This window comes from Mustela putorius, unplaced genomic scaffold (genome assembly GCF_011764305.1).
Source record: "Mustela putorius furo isolate JIRA1106 unplaced genomic scaffold, ASM1176430v1.1 tig00000785_pilon_pilon_pilon, whole genome shotgun sequence".
Taxonomy (NCBI): domain Eukaryota; kingdom Metazoa; phylum Chordata; class Mammalia; order Carnivora; family Mustelidae; genus Mustela; species Mustela putorius.
Genome location: NW_025421480.1, coordinates 9,615,971 through 9,635,704, shown reverse-complemented (window position 1 = coordinate 9,635,704; position 19,734 = coordinate 9,615,971). Strand labels below are relative to the sequence as shown.

Below are 19,734 nucleotides of genomic sequence, written 5' to 3'. Positions count from 1 at the left end.
CGTATAAATGAGTTTTTGTTTAAATTTTACTTCAAGGAAAAATAAACTTCCTTGTCTTCCTTGTCTTAGATGCATCATTGTGCAAAGTACGAAGAGACTTATTTTATTTTTATTTCTTAAATGGAAACTGCAGACTATTACTAGATGTGCCCTGAGCCCATGCTTAAACATGCTTGGGAAATCTGCGGGTTAAACTTACTGTTAAGGTAGCGTACGTACTTCCAGTAGAGTTTCAAATTCTTCAATTATATGTAAGTTTTTATTCACAGAGGTCATTGTAAATGTTTGTCTTTGTTTTGCCATTTAAACAAAATAGCCAGTTTCACGTAAAGGCCCGGTTTGAACAACCTACAGGAATATCCCTGTGCTGGTCTGTGTTACTGGCTGCGTTTGACTTGGAAATGCAGCATAGGCGGAAGCTCATGTAGCTCAGATGTCTACTTAGTGAGTCATCCCCTTTAGCATTGTGGAGATTTTCTGTTCAAGCTAAGTATATTGAAGAATCCACATACGCTGTTAAAAGTTTTGAGAACTGGGCAGGGTCTTGATTCTCCACACGGTTGAAGCACTGCACGTTACACGGCCGGTGTTTATCTCCGCAGGCCTCATGGACTTGCACAAGAAGTGCCTGATCACGCGGCTCATCAGCCAGTACACGCAGGCGGTGCTCTGGTTCTGTCACTCGGGGCTCTTACCCGAGGGCTCAGGTAAAACACGGACTTCAGCTGCGGATATTACTGGAGACTTTCTGAAATCTCTGTCATTTGAGGGGTTCTCATTTTCGGGTTGCCTTTTTTCCACCATCCCTCTTCCATTAAGAGTTGTTTTAATATGCGTATTAACCGAGATTATTTGCCATCAGTCGAATACCTCTTTTCAACTAATGTATGCTACCAAAAATTAGATTTGACTTTTGCTCTGGCTTGTAGAGAACACTTCTAAGTCCTCTAATTTTCTGCATTTCCAGGGCACATGTTAGATTCTATTGAGAAGCACTTCTGTCCCTTTGCTTAATTGCTGTTGACCTTACTCTTTCATTATTCTCTGTGATTTTTACCTAAATAGTGAATACTGCTTGCTTTCTAAGTATATGAATGATTAAGGATTAAGGGGATGGAATTATCTCTGGAATAGCTTTTCCAGAGTTTTAAGCCTACATCCTTGTTTTTTACCAACTGTTATGAGAGACTCTTTTCTTGTTTGTGTATCTGTTAATAAAGGGATGTGTATTTATTACTTAAATTTAGGAAGCCTGCAGACTAAACAGTATCATGCAGTTATAGTAAAATAATGTGGATGACCTTAGGTATTGTTAGGATGTTTTGGAAATATTACTAATTTTCCTGATTCTTAAAAAACTCTAGATGATGCTGTGCAGTTGTCCAGGTTGTACTACAACTACCCTGTAATTCAGAACTACTACACCAGTCGTCGACAGAAGTGTGAGCGTCTGGCAAGGTACCTTCCAGAATTTTCCAAAACCTCTTAGAAGTTATTTTTGTAAGAAGTCATCTCTTTCTCAGAACAGAATTCATGAGGCTACAGAAAGATGAAATGTGTGGAATTCTCAAGTGACAGAATTTGTTACTAGCATTATTATAGTTGTAACATTTGCATGTTTGCCTAGATCTGTTACACCTCATTTGATAATTTGAGTGTGGCTACTCGTATTTCCTAATTAAGAGTTGTTACCACAGTTGATTTATTAGAAGAGATTCTGTCATTTAAGCATGTATTTTTCCTGAGGATTCTTATTTATACTTTTTAAAGATGTTATTTGTTTATTTGACAGACAGAGATCACAAGTAGGCAGAGAGGCAGGCAGAGAGAGAGGAAGGGAAGCAGGCTCCCCGCTGAGCAGAGAGCCCAATGCAGGGCTCCGTCCCAGGACCCTGGAATCATGACCTGAGCTGAAGGCAGAGGCTTTAAGCAACTGAGCCACCCAGGCACCCCCTGAGGACTCTTATTTACTTATTTATTTTTATGAACATATAATGTATTTTTATCCCCAGACGTAGAGGTCTGTGACTCTCCAGGTTTACACACTTCACAGCACTCACCATAGCACATACCCTCCCCAATGTCCATAACCCCACTACCGTCTCCCAACCTCCCTCCCCCCAGCAACCCTCAGTTTGTTTTGTGAGATTAAGAATCTGAGGATTCTTATTTAGAAAATGACTAAAGGCTCCCAATTCATCAGAAAGCCACAAAGCATACCTTCAGTTAGGCTTTTTATGTTCTTTCCATTAACAGTTGCTTTTCAGGCCCTTCAACCACTGTGTTCCTGTTTTCTTTGTCTTATTTCCTTTATTTTTCCTTTTTAATATACATGAATGTTACTTTCATTGGTTTCTTTGAAATAATGAAGCAGAGGTAATAGAACAAAGAGCAGGGATTATATAGCCTTGTTCCTCGGGTGGGAGTGACGCTTGCAGCACAGCATGCAACATTGACAGTGGTGGTTCACGAACATGGACGTCAGGTGTGTTGTCAGAATCCCCCAGAAATCAGTCCTCAGAAGGCCATGCTGTCTATAATTTGGTATGTGGCAAGTTTGGGGTCCGGTCCTTTCGAAGAAATAATCTTGGAGCCTAGGCACCAAGGTGGGAGATTGATTAGGCATATTATATTTATTTAATTTTTAAAGATTTTACTTTATTTGAGAGAGAGTGCACACTTGAGCAGAAGGAGGAGGAGAGAGAGACTGTGAAGCAGACTCCCTGCTGAGTGCAGAGCCCGCCGTGGGGCTCCATCTCACAACCCTCAGATCGTGATCCCAGCTGAGCCACCCGGGCGCCCCATCAAGCATATTTTAAAATCCTAGATCTGTTAGTTCCTAGATCTAATTCTAGATATGTGTCCCTGAATGGCTTTGCTACGTTTTTCTAATCCTGCTTGTCACGTAAGACTCGCAGGCCATGTAAATAAAGGTGGAGTGGTCGGTGCGGTGCTGACTGTCAGGGGGAAAGCTCAGGAAGGAGGAACTGCCACCCACCGGGCTGTTGTAGATGAGGCAGGGACAGGTTCTGCTGCCCACTGCAGGCGCTCGGGATAGGTTTTTGAAGGAATCGCTGGGTCAGAAGACTCAGGTGGTGAAAGGGAACTCATAGCCCTTTGACTGAACTGCTGGGTGTTTATACCCGACTGGCTGCTGTGCTCTTGGGCAGTTTGCTCTGGGTGGTAGAAGCAAGCTCAGGCATCTGGCGGCTGGACCGCGCTCTCCCCCTGGGAACCTGTGTGCACCAGCTTCCTGGCGACCAAGCCCGAGGCCTCTGCATCTAATTCTTGTTGGTGACTGGACTTCACGTGGTGCCAAATGGGGTCCTGTTCTCAACTCTCTTCTCCTTTGGATTGTGGGGATCACAAGAGTTTGGAATAAACATGAATGGCGAATAATCCTGAATGTTGCCCGTTTTGCAGAGGGAAATGGAACCCCGATTGCCTGATTATTGACGAAATGGTATCTCAATTGGGAGACGGCGTTGAGAGGTTGTGGAAGCGGGATGAAGGAGGCACAGGAAAATACCCTCCATCTAGTCTGCACGTACGTTTCTGGCCACGTGCTCCCCCTGAAGACTCTGCGGTTGCTGGGGGTATTGTTCCCGCCCGGCACGGGCTTGGGAGAATCAGGAACTGTGAATGAGTGAACATACAAAAAACACTGAATTTTTTATCCCTTTTACAGGCACTGCTTGACATATACCTATTGGATGACGTCACTGAAATAAGCAAACATGCTGTTGTATCCTTTAAACACTGTCAATTCCTGTATTACGTTCATCATAAAATTTGAGAGTAATAGGAACCTCGAACGTCTAATCCAATCTCAGCTGCACATTTGCAGTTTTTTTAAAGGAAGGTTAACCCAGGGTCTGTTGTTTGGGTTCCAATGGTCTATGGCAAATCTGAAACTATGCAGAATTTTGTTATAATTTTCTGGGGTTAGGATCCACAGCTGTCATCAGATTCTCGTGTGTGTTTGTGTGTGTGTGTGTGTGTGTGTGTGTGTGTGTGTGTGTTGGACATCATCAGAGTTACCAACATACCAACAGCAATTCTGAAACATTGCTGGCCAAATGGTCTTTCTTTTTTTCTTTCTTTCGTTTTTTTTAAAGATTTTATGTATTTGTCAGAGAGAGAGAGAGCGCACAAGCATGAGTGGCAGGCTCCTCACTGAGCAGGGAGGCCGATACAGGACTCAATCCCAGGACCCTGAGCTCATGACCTGAGCCAAAGGCAGAGGCTTAACCTACTGAACCACCCAGGCATCAAATGATCTTTCTTAATGAGGTTAATTTATGTGTTCAATACAAATACATAATAAGTTAGTTTAATATTATGTTAGGCCTTGGGCCTGAACCCAGTCTTATTTGCAATAGTATTTTTGTGCTGATGTCAGTTTCTGAGTTTAAAAAGTGTGTAGTCCAGGGAGGGGTGGCTCAGTCAATTAAGCGTTTGCCTTTGGCTCGGGTCATGGTTCCAGGGTCCTAGGAACGAGTCCTGCATTAGGCTCCTTGCTCAGCGGGGAGTTTGCTTCTCTCTCTCTGTCAAATAAATGAATAAAATCTTTTTTTTTAAATGTGTAGTTCCATTCATAAATTATAAGTTACATGATGTGTTTGCTTTAGCCTTTGGCTTTTGCCGATAACTGGAATTTTGTCTGTACCTCTGCTTCTTCAGTGCTAATAAGCTACTGACTTCATGAGGAAAGTGGGCTTTTGTTAATCTCTTTTGCAGTGGTACTTACTACTGAGTGTGAATTTGTGAATTTGCATCTAGAACTGGCTGCACAGTTATTTAATAACACTGCCACACCAGGGTAATCTGTTTAGGCTTTCGGAATCCTGAAAGCAGCCTCTTTAAGCCTCTGGTGCTGTAGTCTCTTGATCCCTAATACAAGTAGATATGTAGGAGATTTTCTTCTTGTTACTGTCCTTAATTCTCTTTTTTAAAGACCATTTATTTGTTGCTCGATATTATGTATTCCTTCCCAAACAAAGCAGATACTTGCATTGAGTCTTTTCCCACTGCCTTTGCCATTCCTTGGGGCCAGGTGAAACTTATTCAAGGCTTTTGGCTGATAGATCATAATGACTATGCGGTAAGTCTGTTCGCTGAGAATGTAAGCTTTCATCAGCTGTTAGAATTTCAGAAAGAAGTACGTAGCTGGATTAATTGTGATATTAAAGATACGACTCAGTCTACTTCTGGAGTAATTTACGGACTCAGTTCAGTCGATACCTTTATCAAGCAGTGTCATCGGCAATGAGAATACAAAGATGCAACACTTTAGGACCTCAGGGCCCACAAGGTCTAAAGAAGGAAATAAGTACTAGTGGTGCACTAGTGGTGCAGATTCGGCCATTGTTTTGTTAGAGACCCGCTTGGTGTGTTGCCATAGAAGGCAGGACTTGGTATTGATGTGTGACCTTGGTGGCAGAAAGATTTTACGTCAGATCTCAACCAAGCCTCAGAAGAATGGGGCTTTTGATAGGCTTTTATTTAAAATAAAATGTACCATGGATTAAAGTAGAACTTGACAGGTTATGTTTAAACTGTTGTTTGTGGCTGTAGTGTCCCCTGTCTTTTTAAAGGCTAGGTGTTTTTGTCCAAGTGCATCACATTTTATGTGCATGTAGCATTTTTTGTGTTTTCTTTGCAGAGTGGCTTGGATCTTCTGTTCCACCCAGCTACTGTAAAACCTGTGTCATGGCAACACTCAAAGATTATTGAAGCCTTCATGAGTCAGGGGGAGCACAGACAAGCCCTCCGATACATTCAGACAATGAAGCCCACGGTGTCCAGCGGTGAGGATGTTACCCTTCACCTCACCGTTTTGCTTTCCAATAAGTAAGTACATGTTTTGAAAACACCGTTGAAGCCTTGATCATGTATGTTAATAAAATGGAATTGATGAGACTGTCATATAAAATACTTTGCTTTGGTTGCGTTTACATCCTGTTCTTAGGATTCTTCATTGTCAGCGTTAAGAAGAATATAAAAAACCTTTTATCTTAGAATAGGATGAAGAAGGAGGACTCTTGAGTAAAAGGGGAAGCCAAACTGAGCTTCATTCAGAATTCTCTCTCTTGCTAAATGGCAATGTGGGCATCTCCCCTGTGGGCAGTTGAGGTTTGGGGGGGGGGATTGGGGGGAGGAGCCAAAGATACAAAGGAAGGATAAAGCCCTATTGAGTTGTAAAATCGGGTTTTGTATCTTAAATACCTGAACCAAACGGGATTTGAGCAGGTGGGGATTTGAGTAGGTCCTGTCTTTACATTGTTCCTTTTCTTCCCTTTGCCAGTGTTAGTGCTCTCTAATCAGCATGCTATATATAGATCCGTTCATATTATAGCTGTATATGTATATTGCTGTAGTTACTTGTGTATGTGACAACTATGACAAGTTAAAGGCATGATTGGAAATACAGTTGTCTGGTAATTTGGGTTTTCTTGTTAACCATATGATTTGGGGAAATTGCTTGGAGCTGTTACTTCCTATGAGATTGTAACTGTTTTATACAACTCACTTTTTTTTATCAGTTCTGTTGGTTGGTCATTTTTATACTTTTAGAAATTCGTTTCTTCACTCACCCCAGATTGTTTATGAACCAAATGCTACTTCAGTATCAGCATTTGCAAAGTTAAGCTTTCTTTGTTCTCAATGTATTTCTGAGAGGAGAGGGTTGAATCTCTAAATTTCAGGTAGAAGAGGAGTTCTGTAGTATGGTAATGGGTTGATTAGATAGGTAGGACACTGCTAGTGTCCTCGAAAGGAATAAATTAGGAAGTACTTGTTGAAATGAAATAACTTGAATTAGCCACAAACATTTGACTAGCTGAATAAATCTGGAATGAACGTAAGGGCAAGACAAAATTTAAAGAAGCTAGCGGCGATAGAGGTTTAAAAAAATGGGTTAAGAGTCCCAGTACTGAGTAGTCAGGCAGCATGTAAATTATTTTCAGTTGCATAAAAGCTGTTCAGTCTACTGACTTGAAAGAGGTTGTCCTTAACCACTAATGCTGACATCGAAAAAACAGATGTTGGAATCTTGGAAAAACACCTTTGAAAGGTTGCTTGTTTTCCTCTGCGATCCTTGTTATCTGTTATCCTTCAGTTCATTCACAACACATTTTTGTGGTTTGCTGGGTAGATCCTGATGAAGTTCTAGAACCTAGGTGAGGTTCGGTGGGCAGGAAGAGCATATGAAAACTCCCGTTGAAACCTCCCTTCTCCTCCTCTTCCCCCAACCGCGGGGTATATAACATGCTGACCCTCACAACCCCGGGCAGCAGCTCTTCCTGCCCACGGGTCCTGTCCCCGTGCTTTAATAAACCACCATTTTGCACCAAAGATGTCTCAAGAATTCTTTCTTGGTCATCGGCTCCGGACCTCAGCCCACCGAACCTCACCTAGGTTCTAGAACTTCATCAAGTAGTGGAGTATGAGGGCTTTCTTATTTTTAAAATTTACGTCAGTGTTGGCAGTGGAACAGGCTTTCTTGAAGTTGGAGATAGTGTTGTCTCCTGCTAGAGGGGAAATGGAAAAATACATTATCATTTGCCCTTTGCCTTCAAGTATACTCTCCTGGTAGATTAATATTCGATAAGTCATAATCTTACTCTTACTACATTTGCTCAATTAGGAGTGGACATCATACTTTGAATTGGAAAATTTCCATGGACTGGTGGATGGAGGGTCAGGAATTAGGGTTGGTTTTTCTTTTGTTTTGTTTTTAATTTTCAATAGTAAAATACTTACATGCTTCCAAAAGGTTCAGGAGGATACACAGTGAATTTCCAGCCTGCTACGCTGCTTCTTGGTACCCATCAGTGTTAATAATTTCTAGTGGTGGACCTATGTAAGCAAGTGCATGTATGTTTCTTCCCCCTCCTACTTAAACTCCCACCCCACCTTTTTGAAAGCACTTGCTAACATTTAATGAACCTCCCTCTGTGTGGCTTCAAGCTACTAGGATGCAGGCCCCAGCCCCGCCATCACACACACCCTTCATCTCCTCAGCTCTTCTGCTGAAGAAGTTCGCCCTTCGTGATGACGGGCTGTTTGGGGAGTGTTCCTTTCCCCAAAGCTTTGTAGTAGTCCCATCACAGCACATTAGTGATGGGAGCAGCTCCAGGCTCATTTCTAGCAGCATTTACTCTACCACCTCTCCCTACCACCCCTACACAAACAGTGCTACAATACAAACAGCACACTCTATGTCTTGCTACAGTGTACTTTTTCCTGTTTAATTTGGACTTGATATCTTGATAGGACAAAGAGACTTTCCTTACTTTTGACAGTTACGTAGTAGTTCCTTGTGATGTGCTGTGTCAGTATTTATCGAACCAGCTCGCCTCAGCGAACATTTAGGTATTTTTCAGTCTGTTGCTATTTTTACCATTGCTGTGAGTAACCATACATTTTACACAGGTGCGGATTTCGTTTGTAAGACATAAAATCCTAAAAGTGGAACTACTGGGGGAAGAGACATTTGATAGCTCACGGCACACTGCCCTCTGGTGGGTGAAAGTGGTAACAGAGTAACCGGTTTCATCTCACCAAAATAATAAGAGAATGCACCTTTTCATAAAGCTGCTATTTCCTGCTTGTGACCTGCCTTTTGTTTTTGTGTGTGTTGTTGAGATTATTCTTCCTAACATGTTAGAGCTTTTTGTGTGTTAGGGATAGTAATCATAGGGTTTTTTTCCCCTCTTGTTTGTCATTTGTCTTTTTACTTTGTTTTAGAATGGATTTTGTTATGTTGAAAATCATGAAATCAGAATTATCAGTATTTTCATTTGACTTTTGTGTTTGTTTTTTCACTTTAATGTCATTTTTTGTTTTTAGTTCTCTTCATGGTATCTGCTACCACTTTTGTGGTTTTTGTTTTATCATTTAGGTATTGATTTATCTGAAACATATTTTGGTAAAAGCATTTTTAAAAGAAGATTTCAGTGTATACAGAAATAGAATAGTATGGTGAAGGTTCCATATACCAGTCTTACATTGGATTCTACAAATAGATTATGTCCTACCTACTTCAACTTTATGTTCATATGGTTTATTTTTAATTTATGTTGATATACTTATTCATTCTTCTTGTTTATTTTTCTGTCTATAAAAATGTGCTCATTTTAATACTCCCATATTTTTTAGGCAGGAAAAAATTTACCCCCCTAAGACACTCAGGTTTATAACAATCATACTCTCCTCCCTGTCCTGGTATGGGGTGAAATACAAGGCAGTTTTAGATTTTTAGGGAATACCTGTAAATTTGTTAGTTATCTGGGTTCGTAACCTTTGTAAGTCCTGCAGAGTATGTTAAAATATTCTAGTCCCAGAACAAGAAAATGAACAGTTGGCCCTGCCTGGCCTGTCAGCACAGGGAGCCCTTTTCTTCCCTGAGGAACTTTATATCCACAGGAAGCCTGGCTCAGTGCTGTACAAGTTATTCTTCCATGTATTTCCATGCTGAATATTAATCGACGTGACTTAGTTCACATATTCTGTGTTTCTTATATGTATCTTGGTTATTTATTAACAAGTTTTTATGTCAGTATTTGTGACTATTTCAATAACCACAGCTAAAGCTTTTTTATGAAGTTGTCCCTTGAAACCAAAATTATGTGTTGACTTAGAATTTGGTAAATGATGGCCTTTTTAAGAAAAATTATTTCCTGGTACTCATATGTACTTGCCATGTATTCTACCTCTCACAGCCCTGAAAGTTTTCAGCCCCTCCAAAAGTTCTGACAATTTTAGTGTATATCTTTCAAGACATTTTGTTACCTATTTAAGTAAATAAGTACATAAACATGTATAGGCTTTATTGGTTAATTTTTTTTACAATTATAGTCACTGCTGATACAGTTTGAAGCTTGGTTTTTTGTTTTTTCAAGAGTATGTTATGAGAAACACTGTTGATGTCTCACTGCCCACAGAAGACAGTGTCTCATGCCCCCACATGGTGTCTGAAACTCCCTAATTTAACCCATGTTTTCCAGTCAGCTCTTGCTTATAGATCGGTCAGAATATTCTTTGACTGAGATAAGCCCGTCAGCATCCCTTAAACACAATGGTGCCCGGGTAGGTCTTTGCTCCCTTCCCCTTCCACTGCCCTCCTGCCTGGCGTGCATCCGTAAGGGCCCGGCTTTCTCTGCCACACCACAGTGATGCTCGTTCTCACGCCCTTGTATGCTCTGTGCTTTCCTGTCCTGTACTCCAATAACGACCCAGAACAGCCTCACACGAAGTCTGCTCGTGAGATCAGCAGACGTCTTGATGCCGTGACGTGTGTTTAAGAAAAGCTCAGAGTTCTCCAGCGTTACAAACCCAGAGTGTCACTGAAATTCTGTAGGTGGGTCGCTCGTTTGGAAAGCTTCCAACGGCTTTCCTAACACTAGGTCTCGCGGAACGCTGTTTCAGGTACATGGTGGAGGCCTGGACATTCCTGCGGCAGCACTCCACCAGTCTGAACATCGAGCATCTCCTGACGCACACGTACAGAGTCTGCCAGGAGACAGGCCTCATGGAGGACTTGCTGAAGCTGCCTTTCACAGAACTCGAGCAGGTAACAATGCCCCAGCACGCGCTTGTCGGAAATGCAGGAGAAGGGAGTAGCTAACAAGTGTTTTGGTTCTTCCTAGGACTGCTTGGTGAGATTCTTGCAGTCCAGCACCAATGTTCGGAATCACGAATTCCTTCTAGTTCACTATCTGCAGCGTGCCAATTACGTCTCTGCCCTGAGGCTGAATCAAACTCTGAAGACCAATTTTTCGGTATATAGTGAAATGTGTTCCATTATGGGGGCCAAGAGAGTAAGGAGAAGTGGTAACTGTTGTGTGAGAGTTTCTAGCTCAGTAACCACCGAGGCTCTTCATATCCCCTCGACCTTGGAGATGCCTCATCTGACCTTCCCTAGCACGTTGGGAACAGGACATTCTTACCTGGGTCCATTTACATTGGCCATTTCTATTTAGATAACTGCCCACAGTCCTGCCAGACTAACCACTTCACTTAGGGGGAGCTAGAGGAGGAGGTAGAGGAGCAGTGGTAGTTACGTGGTTCGAGGAACGTGGACTTCAGGGCTCAGACAGATGCTCTTTTGTGCCGTGCTTGGAACACATTCTTGGAGCCTTGGTTCTTCCATCAGTAAAATGACAGTATCTGTTTGTGGGGATGTGCATGATGTGTCAGAGGTGACCTGTCGCCTGACCCACGTAGAAACTTGGTACGTGATGACCATTGTTAGTCGTGGAGAAAACTCAAGCCTGGACGGGGGAGGGGTGGAACCCAGGACAGATGGGGACTGATAATGCAGTCAGGTGTGTGTCCGAGGTCCTTGGTTTGGAAGAATGGATATCGGAGAAGGAAGATATTGTTAGGTATTCAGAATTCTGTTTTAAATGGTAAATACATAAACATAAACATAGCACTTTTGAAGAATAAATGTTTACGGTTTATGGCATGTTTAATAGAATGACCGTGATCCTTGTTTGCGGGAGAGATCAGAGGTTCGAAATGCTATAGTAGAGCAGTATGGGAAAGTCCTTCCTAAAATCCAGCGAAGATTAGCTGTTGAGCAAGCTAAGCCTTACCACCTGTCCACATCACCAGTTCTTCGAGAAGGTAAGATTTGATTGAATACTATCATAAAAACATATCTTTGGTGAGAAAGGACATCAAGCAATTTATCTCATGAAACTGTTGTTCTCACATTCAGCTCATTTTTGCTTTTTTTTTTTTTTTCTGGTGGGTCGCTCTGCTCTCCCCAAATGTAAAGTTTTCTTAGAGGTTTTTATAACTGATTTATTAGGGCAGAACAGAATAAAGGATCTCGTTTTATTTCGTTTGGACACTCCCGTCCACCTTTTAGAGAACACATACAGTAAATTATCTCCACCTCTCAAAAGTCCCAAGTTCTATTTCTGCATAGATGTTGCTGAACTAAGTATAACCTGTAACTGCTTATCTTGTGAGCCCTATGTCCTAGTCACTCATATTCATCTTCTGGTAAAATCCTGGTTTAGAAAGGAAAGTAAACCCTGAACTTGCGTTCTTTGTTTTACAGTTTCTAGACCCCAACCATTATCCACTGTTACAAAGCAAGCTGCAGCAGGGGCTGTGTTAACAAGATCTGCTTTCATCAGTAATGTGTTGTCTAAAATCGGAGAGATTTGGGCATGCACTGAACCTAAAGGTGGCACCTCAGCCTCAGCCTCCAAGAGGTACTCTTCCCTTAACACCTTATGGTCTTGCCGCTCGTTTTTCTTTCCCTGGTATCCGAAGCAATCATGAGCCATTCAGTCTTAGAGTTTATTAGTCTGTGCAAAAAGGAAAAACTCTATGTTGACTATTTTGATTGTAGGAAAATTGTTTTGTCTTTAAAAGCAGTTATGTTTATTGTTATTTGTAAATAAGCAGAAAGGTACAAAGTAAAAAGTGAAAGCCCTCCTCTCCTACCTGATAACGCCTTTTGTAAAAAGCATAGTTTAATACTCTCTGTAATACGTACTGAGAAGTTACATTTTTATTTTCTTTGTAGTCCTAAAAGAGAACCCTCTCCTCTGCCACATCCGCAAGTGCCTGAGGCATTTGTTGGAACACCAATTTTAAAAGCATCACAAAAAGCTTCTAGGTAAGACTTAGTTAAATCATTTTAAAGTCACAGTATTAGATAATAATTACACTGTCATTTTCAATTACCTTTAAAATGTTGCAGTATTTTAAATTCTTGAATGAGTTTTAATACTTTTTTAATGCTTTTAATTTTTTATTTATTTATTTATTTTTAAATAATTTGGGGGGTAGCACAGTAATTTTAGCACCAGCTGCTAGCCTGCTTAGAATTTTGGCTTAATGGTTTCAGATGCTTAGAGAAAAGAAGTGAACTTTGTTTTATTAAAAATCATGAGCAAAATAAACTGGTAACTTCTTTTAATACAATTTCCTTGTTGATTGATCCTGAGCAAAAGTTATTTTTGGAAATCGTTAACTAATTTTGGCTTATTGAAACTTCTGTACGACAGAGCCCAGTAAAATGCCTTCCGTGGCTTCAGATCAGTAATACTTGTACAACTTAAACTGTAATATTAGAAAAGTAAATAAATAGTAAGTCAAACTTCTGTATCCAAGATGAAATGGTAATTGTATTTCATCTCAGAATATTGGGTAGTTGAAAAAGATGTTCATATTCTCAATAGCAGAGAACAAGTGTCTCAAAACATGCTTATGATCGTTATAAATTTGTTGTTTACATTTTATCAACAACAAAATTATGTTATTTTTTGAAAATAAAATGATCTGAATTTACAATAGAATAAGGTACTCAGAATAAGTTAATAATTTACAAACGGAGTCAAAAGCTGTTTAGAGTGGGCATATTTTCAAAGCATGAGAAGGTTTTCTGTTTGGGGGGTTTGGATTTAATTAGATTGATGTTGTTTTCCTTTAATTACCAGGAAGATTATTTCAAATAAAAGTCATTATTATTATCATTCTGTTTTCCTAGCAGTAGTTCCAATTTTTTCCCCACAAGTCACTTTTTCTCAGTCCCTTTGTACTTTAATAGATCTGGGGTTCAAGAAGGGAGCAATTAATAAAAGTTTTCAGACTCATGACTAATGGCCTAAGGACCTAAAGAAAAAGAAGTATAATGAGAATCCTTCAAAGCTATGATTAACTCAGATGGAAGAAAGTCAATTGAGGTGTGAATATTTATTTTTATAGAAATCATTCTGTTCCCTAATACTGTGTTTCAAACTGGTTTGCGTTAGTGGGTAGTGAGTAAACTCAATGGCTTGTGACTGGCCCATCTTTCGGTGGAATAGCCGAGGTCGCATCCCTCGGTACTGCGTACAGTAAGGCTAGTGCTGTGCTGTGCAGTGTGTGTTGTGTGTGTGTTTGATATGAAATGCATTACTAATGTATATCATGCCCAAAGATTTGTGGAAATCTTAAGATACGATGAAGTATTTAACATTTTTAAAGAGGATATAATAAAAACAAAATATCATAATCCAAAAATATTTTCTTGATAATTGTTTTAGTATAATTTAGATACATTGTCTTATAAGAATTTTGCTTTTACTCAGTAGGTACCTTTGTTGGACAGGCCCTGCTTTTGAGAAGGAGTCCTTGATAATGATTAAACATCTTGAGCAGGAATACTAGCACAGTGCAAGACAACTAACAATTCCAATTTGGGATAGTTCAGTATAAAAGTGAGCAAATGGTTTACAAATAACAGATTTTGAATATAAGTGAAGTAGAGAAGGAAAAGAAGAATTCGACAATAGAGAAACAAGTGTTAGTGGCCTGATGGGATATTCTTGGTTTGGTGGAAATCTCTCCAAGCTGTGCTTAGTACAGAATAAGCAGCAGTAGGATTAAGGAAATGCTTCCAGTAGTATTTCCCACCGGGCACCAGGCTGGGTCTTCAGGCACCCATCTGGGCTCTGTGCTCCACTGTCCCACCCGTGAGGATCTCATTTGAAGGTAGAGGATGGGACGGCGAGGCACAGCCATGTGGTGGTTTCATGCCCAGGCGTGGGGACATGCTGGACCTTTCTGGTCATTCTCAGCCGAACCAGAGTCACTTTAGGGAAGTAAAAATACATTGTTTGTATTGCTAGGAAATGGTCCGTAAAATAGACTATTCGTTAGGAAATTGCCTATGCAAATGGCCCATTAGAAATTGTAACCTGAAAATTTCACTTTAAATTCTTTATCTGTAAGTTTTTAAACTTTTGGGACTATGCATATTTAATACAAGTTACTGATGAGGTTAGTTTTATCATTTGCATGAACTGCATCAGGACTTTATAGAAAACCAGCAGATTCTGGAGATTCCATTTTGTCATTGAACTCTTTAATTTGAAAAAATTAACTTTTTGTGTGTGTTGGTGCTCAGTCTTTTATTGCAATAAAAACCATAAAGGTAAAGCAAGCCAGTATTCATTATGTATATCACATGTAGATAAAATGAGTTTTAATGTGTTCATAAAAATGTATTTATTTTATAGTAATTATTGGTAAAAGGGCGGGGGACTAGAGCTTTCTTTTTTATCGTTATCCAGAATTCCTAATTCTTGGTTTTACTACTGAATTAATTTTCTGACTTTTTTTAAGTATGATATTAATATCCTCACTGAACTTACAATTTCATGTGGTTACCCTATTTTAACAGTGAATATGGAGTCTAATGGTATACTAAATTTTTTATGTTTTCACTGTCACCTGGATCTTTTTGTGTACATGTGTGCGTGCTGTGCTTACAGGCCACTGGATCTGGTCGTCCATCCTGTGCGCCAGCCTTGTCAGCGTTTGGGGTTTATTCAGCAAACCCCCAAAAGATCTCCTGTATACCTAGCATCCAGTTCATTGTTGAAAGGATCACATCACAGTCCCTCTAGGACTGTAGAACTACATGTGCTTGAAACTCCTTTTGTGGTGAAGGTGAGTATTATATACCTCATGTTCATAGTAAAGCTAGGAAGTTCTCACTTGTCACACAGCAGGGAGAAATAAGCTATCTCTGATATCTCTGGATAACTGACAGCTTTAAGCCTTTGTGGGGTGGGGGGGAGTACCTTTTTTTTTAATCTTCTTAAATAAGACTTTACAAGACTTGACCTGTGCTTCCCTGATGTTATACTCAAGGTTAACAGTTACAAATACATTGTTGTTCGGAGAGTAATCCAAGTCTCTGGTTATTACAAGTTGAAACCTTAATTTTAAACCTCTGAAAAAAGTTTTCACGTTCCTGGGTTTGCCCCCGCCCCATGCCATTTCTGCTGCCATTTTGCTGTTACTTCTTCCTTCTGTCAGAAGCTTTTAGTTCTCTGGTTTCTTTTTAATTTACATTCTCTCACTCCTTTGATGAAACTGCACTCTGTTACTCCTTCTTACTAGCAGTAAATCTGTCTTAATTTCTTTTCCTCCACCATCTCTGATAAATAATTAGTTGGGAAACCACGAAACTAGACTTGTGGTGGCAGGGTGCAGGCACCTTTTCCCATCCCGTTGTCAGAATGGTTTCATAGCAGTTGTGTGCACTGGCTACCTGTCCAGTGTTGTGGATTGAGTCTTGGAGGTGCCCTACCTTCATTTCTTTCCATTGTTTCTGGATATTCCGCATAGAAAGTGAAGCTAGGGGCTTCTTGCTTTTTCTTTCCTCCTCCTTCTTCTTCTTCTTCTTTTTTTTTTTTTTTTTTTTTTTTATTTATAAGAGAGAGAACAAGCAGGGGAGGAGTGGGAGAGGGAGAGGGAGAAGAAGCAGGCTCACCTCTGAGGGAGCTGACACGAGACTCAGTCTCAGGACTCTGGGATCATGACCTGGGCAGAAGGCAGACATTTAACCAACTGAGCCACTGAGGCATCCCAGATTCTTACATTCTGAGGTGAATAAAAGATAGTTCAACAAATGTCAGTCCTAAAATAGTTACTGAAAGAAGTGGAAGAGAAGGTTGGTGAGTGCCTGATATTTACTCTCCAGGGCTGTGATTCCAGTTTTCATCCATTAAAAATAAATCACATTTTGTATTCTCTAAATCAAGGAATAATTTTGTGTCTGCTACCCAAAGTAGTCTTGAAAAAGAATCAGTATAACCTAACAGATACAATGGAATTTGGTGATCTAATGGGGTACAACCATCTGCGTTGCTAGTCCTTCAGAGGAGAAGTGAAGGGAAGGGATTATTGCAGCTTTAAGCCTTTGTGGGGTGGGGGGGAGTACCTTTTTTTTTAATCTTCTTAAATAAGCTTCTTATAAATAAATAAGCTTAAAATAGCTTCTGTGCTAATTATTGTTACTCTGGTAAATCAGGATTCTCATAAGTCATCCATCAGTTACTGGTGGACTTATGTGATGAAATTGTATTTCTTATAAAACATTCTTAAAGTCAGGCTTATCATTTTGTATTAATTTGCTGTAATTAAGCTTGGTTTTTTTATACACATACTGTCCTTTCTCTTCACCTAACTAAAGTTTTGTAGGGACCCATTAAATAATTGATCTCTGCACCTTTATTAACATATAAAACTGGGAATAACCAAGACCTTAAGAGTGATTGTGGGTATAGTTTTGTGTTTTGTAGCCTTAGGTATAGAAATCTCTTGGGTAGAATTTTGTATTTTCTTTCCAGCAATCTATAATAAAACCTTTTACTGATGTGTTTATTAGAGTTGAGTATATAGGCACCATTGTGACTCAGTTGGCCTTCTCTGTCCTTAATGTAAGTGGCTTTTACAAATACTAATGGTGGAATTCTATACGTTTGTTGCAGAGAGCGAAAACTTTGGCCATGTCAGTTACTTCTTCTGGATTTGCCGAGTTCACTCCTCAGTCCATCTTAAGGTCTGGACTTCGAACACCACCTTTACCCTCTCCCTCTCTGTCACCTGGAAGATCCATTACCCCTCCTTCACGACTTAAGGAAACTAGAATTTCATTTATGGAAGAAAGCGTGGCCACAAAACGGACTCCTGGAGTAAGTTTGACAATATTTAGAACAAATTAAGACTATATTAGTATTTACAAGTAAAAAGATAAATCGATTTGCAGGGGGTGGGGAGAGAAAGAGCATGAGCCAGAGGAGGGGTAGAGGGAGAGGTGGACTCCCCACTGAGCAGGGAGCCTGACTCGGGGCTCTGTCCCAGGACCCTGAGATTATGACCTGACCGAGACAGATGCTTAACTGACTGAGCCACCCTGGTGCCCCAGATAAATCAATACGCTTATAGATATTTAAATACAATCTCATAGATAGGCATGAAATCAGAAAACACTGGTTCAGAAAAAATCTCCTGGCACTAACTAGCCAAGCCAGACCCATCATTTACAACTGAAGTTTTAAAATAGGGCCCAGAAGACCAAGTAAATTGCCTATAATCAAACGGCTAATTGGTGGCAGAAGTGGGACTTTAGTCAAGATCTCCTAATTGCTTTTTTTTTTTTTTTTTTTAAGATTTTATTTATTTGACAGACGGAGATCACAAGTAGGCAGAGAGAGAGGAAGGGAAACAGGCTCCCTGCTAAGCAGAAAGCCCAGTGTGGGGCTCAGTCCCAGGACCCTGGGATCATGACCTGAGCAGCTTTAACCCACTGAGCCACCCAGGCGCCCCTCTTTTCTTTTTTTTTTTTTTTTTAAGGTTTTATTTTTTATTTGACAGGTAGAGAGCACAAGTAGGCAGAGCAGCAGGCAGAGGAAAAGGGAGAAGTAGGCTCTCCATTGAGCAGGGAGCCCAATGCGGTGCTCAACCCCAGGACCCTGGGATCATGACCTGAGCCAAAGACATATGCTTAACCAACTGAACCACACAGGCGCCCCAAGACCTCCTCATTTCTTAGTCTATGTGTTTTGTTTTGTTTTGTTTTGTTTTTACCTTATATTGTGTTGCCTGTCTTATTACTATGTTCTTAATTGGGTGTCTCTTGAGACGGTATGTAGTCAGAGTTCCATTGTGGGTTAATAGGAAACCATTTAGTGGTAGTGGGTTGTCTTGCCTATTTTGTGTTTGAGTCTTTGAGAAATACCGTTTTATTCCCAATCAGGGAAACATTAACAACCATTAACTTTCATGTATCTGGAGAGAATGGATTTATAATAAGTGAGTTTTGACTGAGAAGAGAATCTAGAGAAATACCAAACATGAAAAGGTTGTAAGTAATCAGTTACTATTGATTGGAGATGGAGAGCTTAGACTCGACTGATTTCTCCTAGTAAATTATTTTTTTCGAAACCTTTTACTTGACAGGGTACAGATGACAGTAGGACGAAACTGTCTGTTACTACACCTCTCCATAAATGTGGAGGTCCAGCAAAAAGTGAATGGCTAAAGAACAAAGCCAAGACAACAGCCTTTTCCCTGAGTAGTCCTGAAAAGGACCATCAGGAAGTAGAATTAAGGTCCCAGGACGCCCCTTCCCAGAGTTTGGAGAAACTGGATATGAGCCAAGAGAGTAGCGGAGCCTCCACCAGGTCAGACCAGACGACCTTGGAGTATCAGGATGCACCTTCCCCGGGAGACTTGGAAGACAGTTTCGTGGCCCTGAGGCCAAGGCACTCTTCCACAGAACTCATTATCAACTTAACTGAAGCGACTGAGAAGGACAGTGATAAAGATGTGCTTGAATCCGAAACGAGTCCTCCAGACCTGGAGAAAGAAACGGGTAAGAACTCCTTTCTAGATATTTAAAAAATGTGTAGTAGAAGTCTTCCCACCGTGCACAAAGCTTCAGGATTAAATAATACACAATCCCAGTGTACTATATTCTAGACGCAATGCATACATCTGCCTTAAGGCCCTCTCTTACAGCTGTAAGAAGTAATAATACTGACTCTACAGTCTAGGTTGTTGTTATAGTTTCTGACTTGTCCAGCAACCTCAACTTTCTGGAAGGCTGCTCAGAAACCAGATCCATCATTCTCTTCATCATCCCTAATTCCAGAATAATCACTAGACAAACCAGATACCCAGAGGCCCATGAATTTAGAGTCTTTATGTTTACTTCTATATCAAAAAGATTTTGAGCTCCTAATGTCTGTGGAGAACCGGCGAGCCCCCCAGCGAGTGTGCTCCCTGTTGGGGAGCCTGCCGCTGACTGCAAGTAATTTAGAGCCTAGGGGACTAGCTATATAAACAAATGAGCACTTACAGTGTAGCTGGAAAAACACTCCGGTAGGAGGCAAGGAAGGGGCCAGGGAGGCACCAGAGAGCGGGGAGAGA

General features: G+C 40.6%; 1 protein-coding gene across 10 annotated transcripts in view; it reads left to right on the top strand.

The window, feature by feature from the left end:
- The window catches only part of AHCTF1 (AT-hook containing transcription factor 1), an 83,285-nt gene that overhangs the window by 47,183 nt on the left and 16,368 nt on the right, over window positions 1-19,734 (top strand). For all 10 annotated transcript variants that reach the window (XM_045084674.1, XM_045084675.1, XM_045084673.1 and 7 more), the window contains 14 exons: window positions 603-707; window positions 1,365-1,458; window positions 3,424-3,547; window positions 3,689-3,745; window positions 4,958-5,104; window positions 5,666-5,853; window positions 10,432-10,576; window positions 10,653-10,784; window positions 11,484-11,634; window positions 12,077-12,233; window positions 12,551-12,643; window positions 15,285-15,462; window positions 17,292-17,495; window positions 18,763-19,177. In XM_045084674.1, coding sequence (XP_044940609.1) covers window positions 603-707; window positions 1,365-1,458; window positions 3,424-3,547; window positions 3,689-3,745; window positions 4,958-5,104; window positions 5,666-5,853; window positions 10,432-10,576; window positions 10,653-10,784; window positions 11,484-11,634; window positions 12,077-12,233; window positions 12,551-12,643; window positions 15,285-15,462; window positions 17,292-17,495; window positions 18,763-19,177 — 2,190 coding nt within the window. The remainder of the gene's footprint in view (window positions 1-602; window positions 708-1,364; window positions 1,459-3,423; window positions 3,548-3,688; window positions 3,746-4,957; window positions 5,105-5,665; window positions 5,854-10,431; window positions 10,577-10,652; window positions 10,785-11,483; window positions 11,635-12,076; window positions 12,234-12,550; window positions 12,644-15,284; window positions 15,463-17,291; window positions 17,496-18,762; window positions 19,178-19,734) is intronic.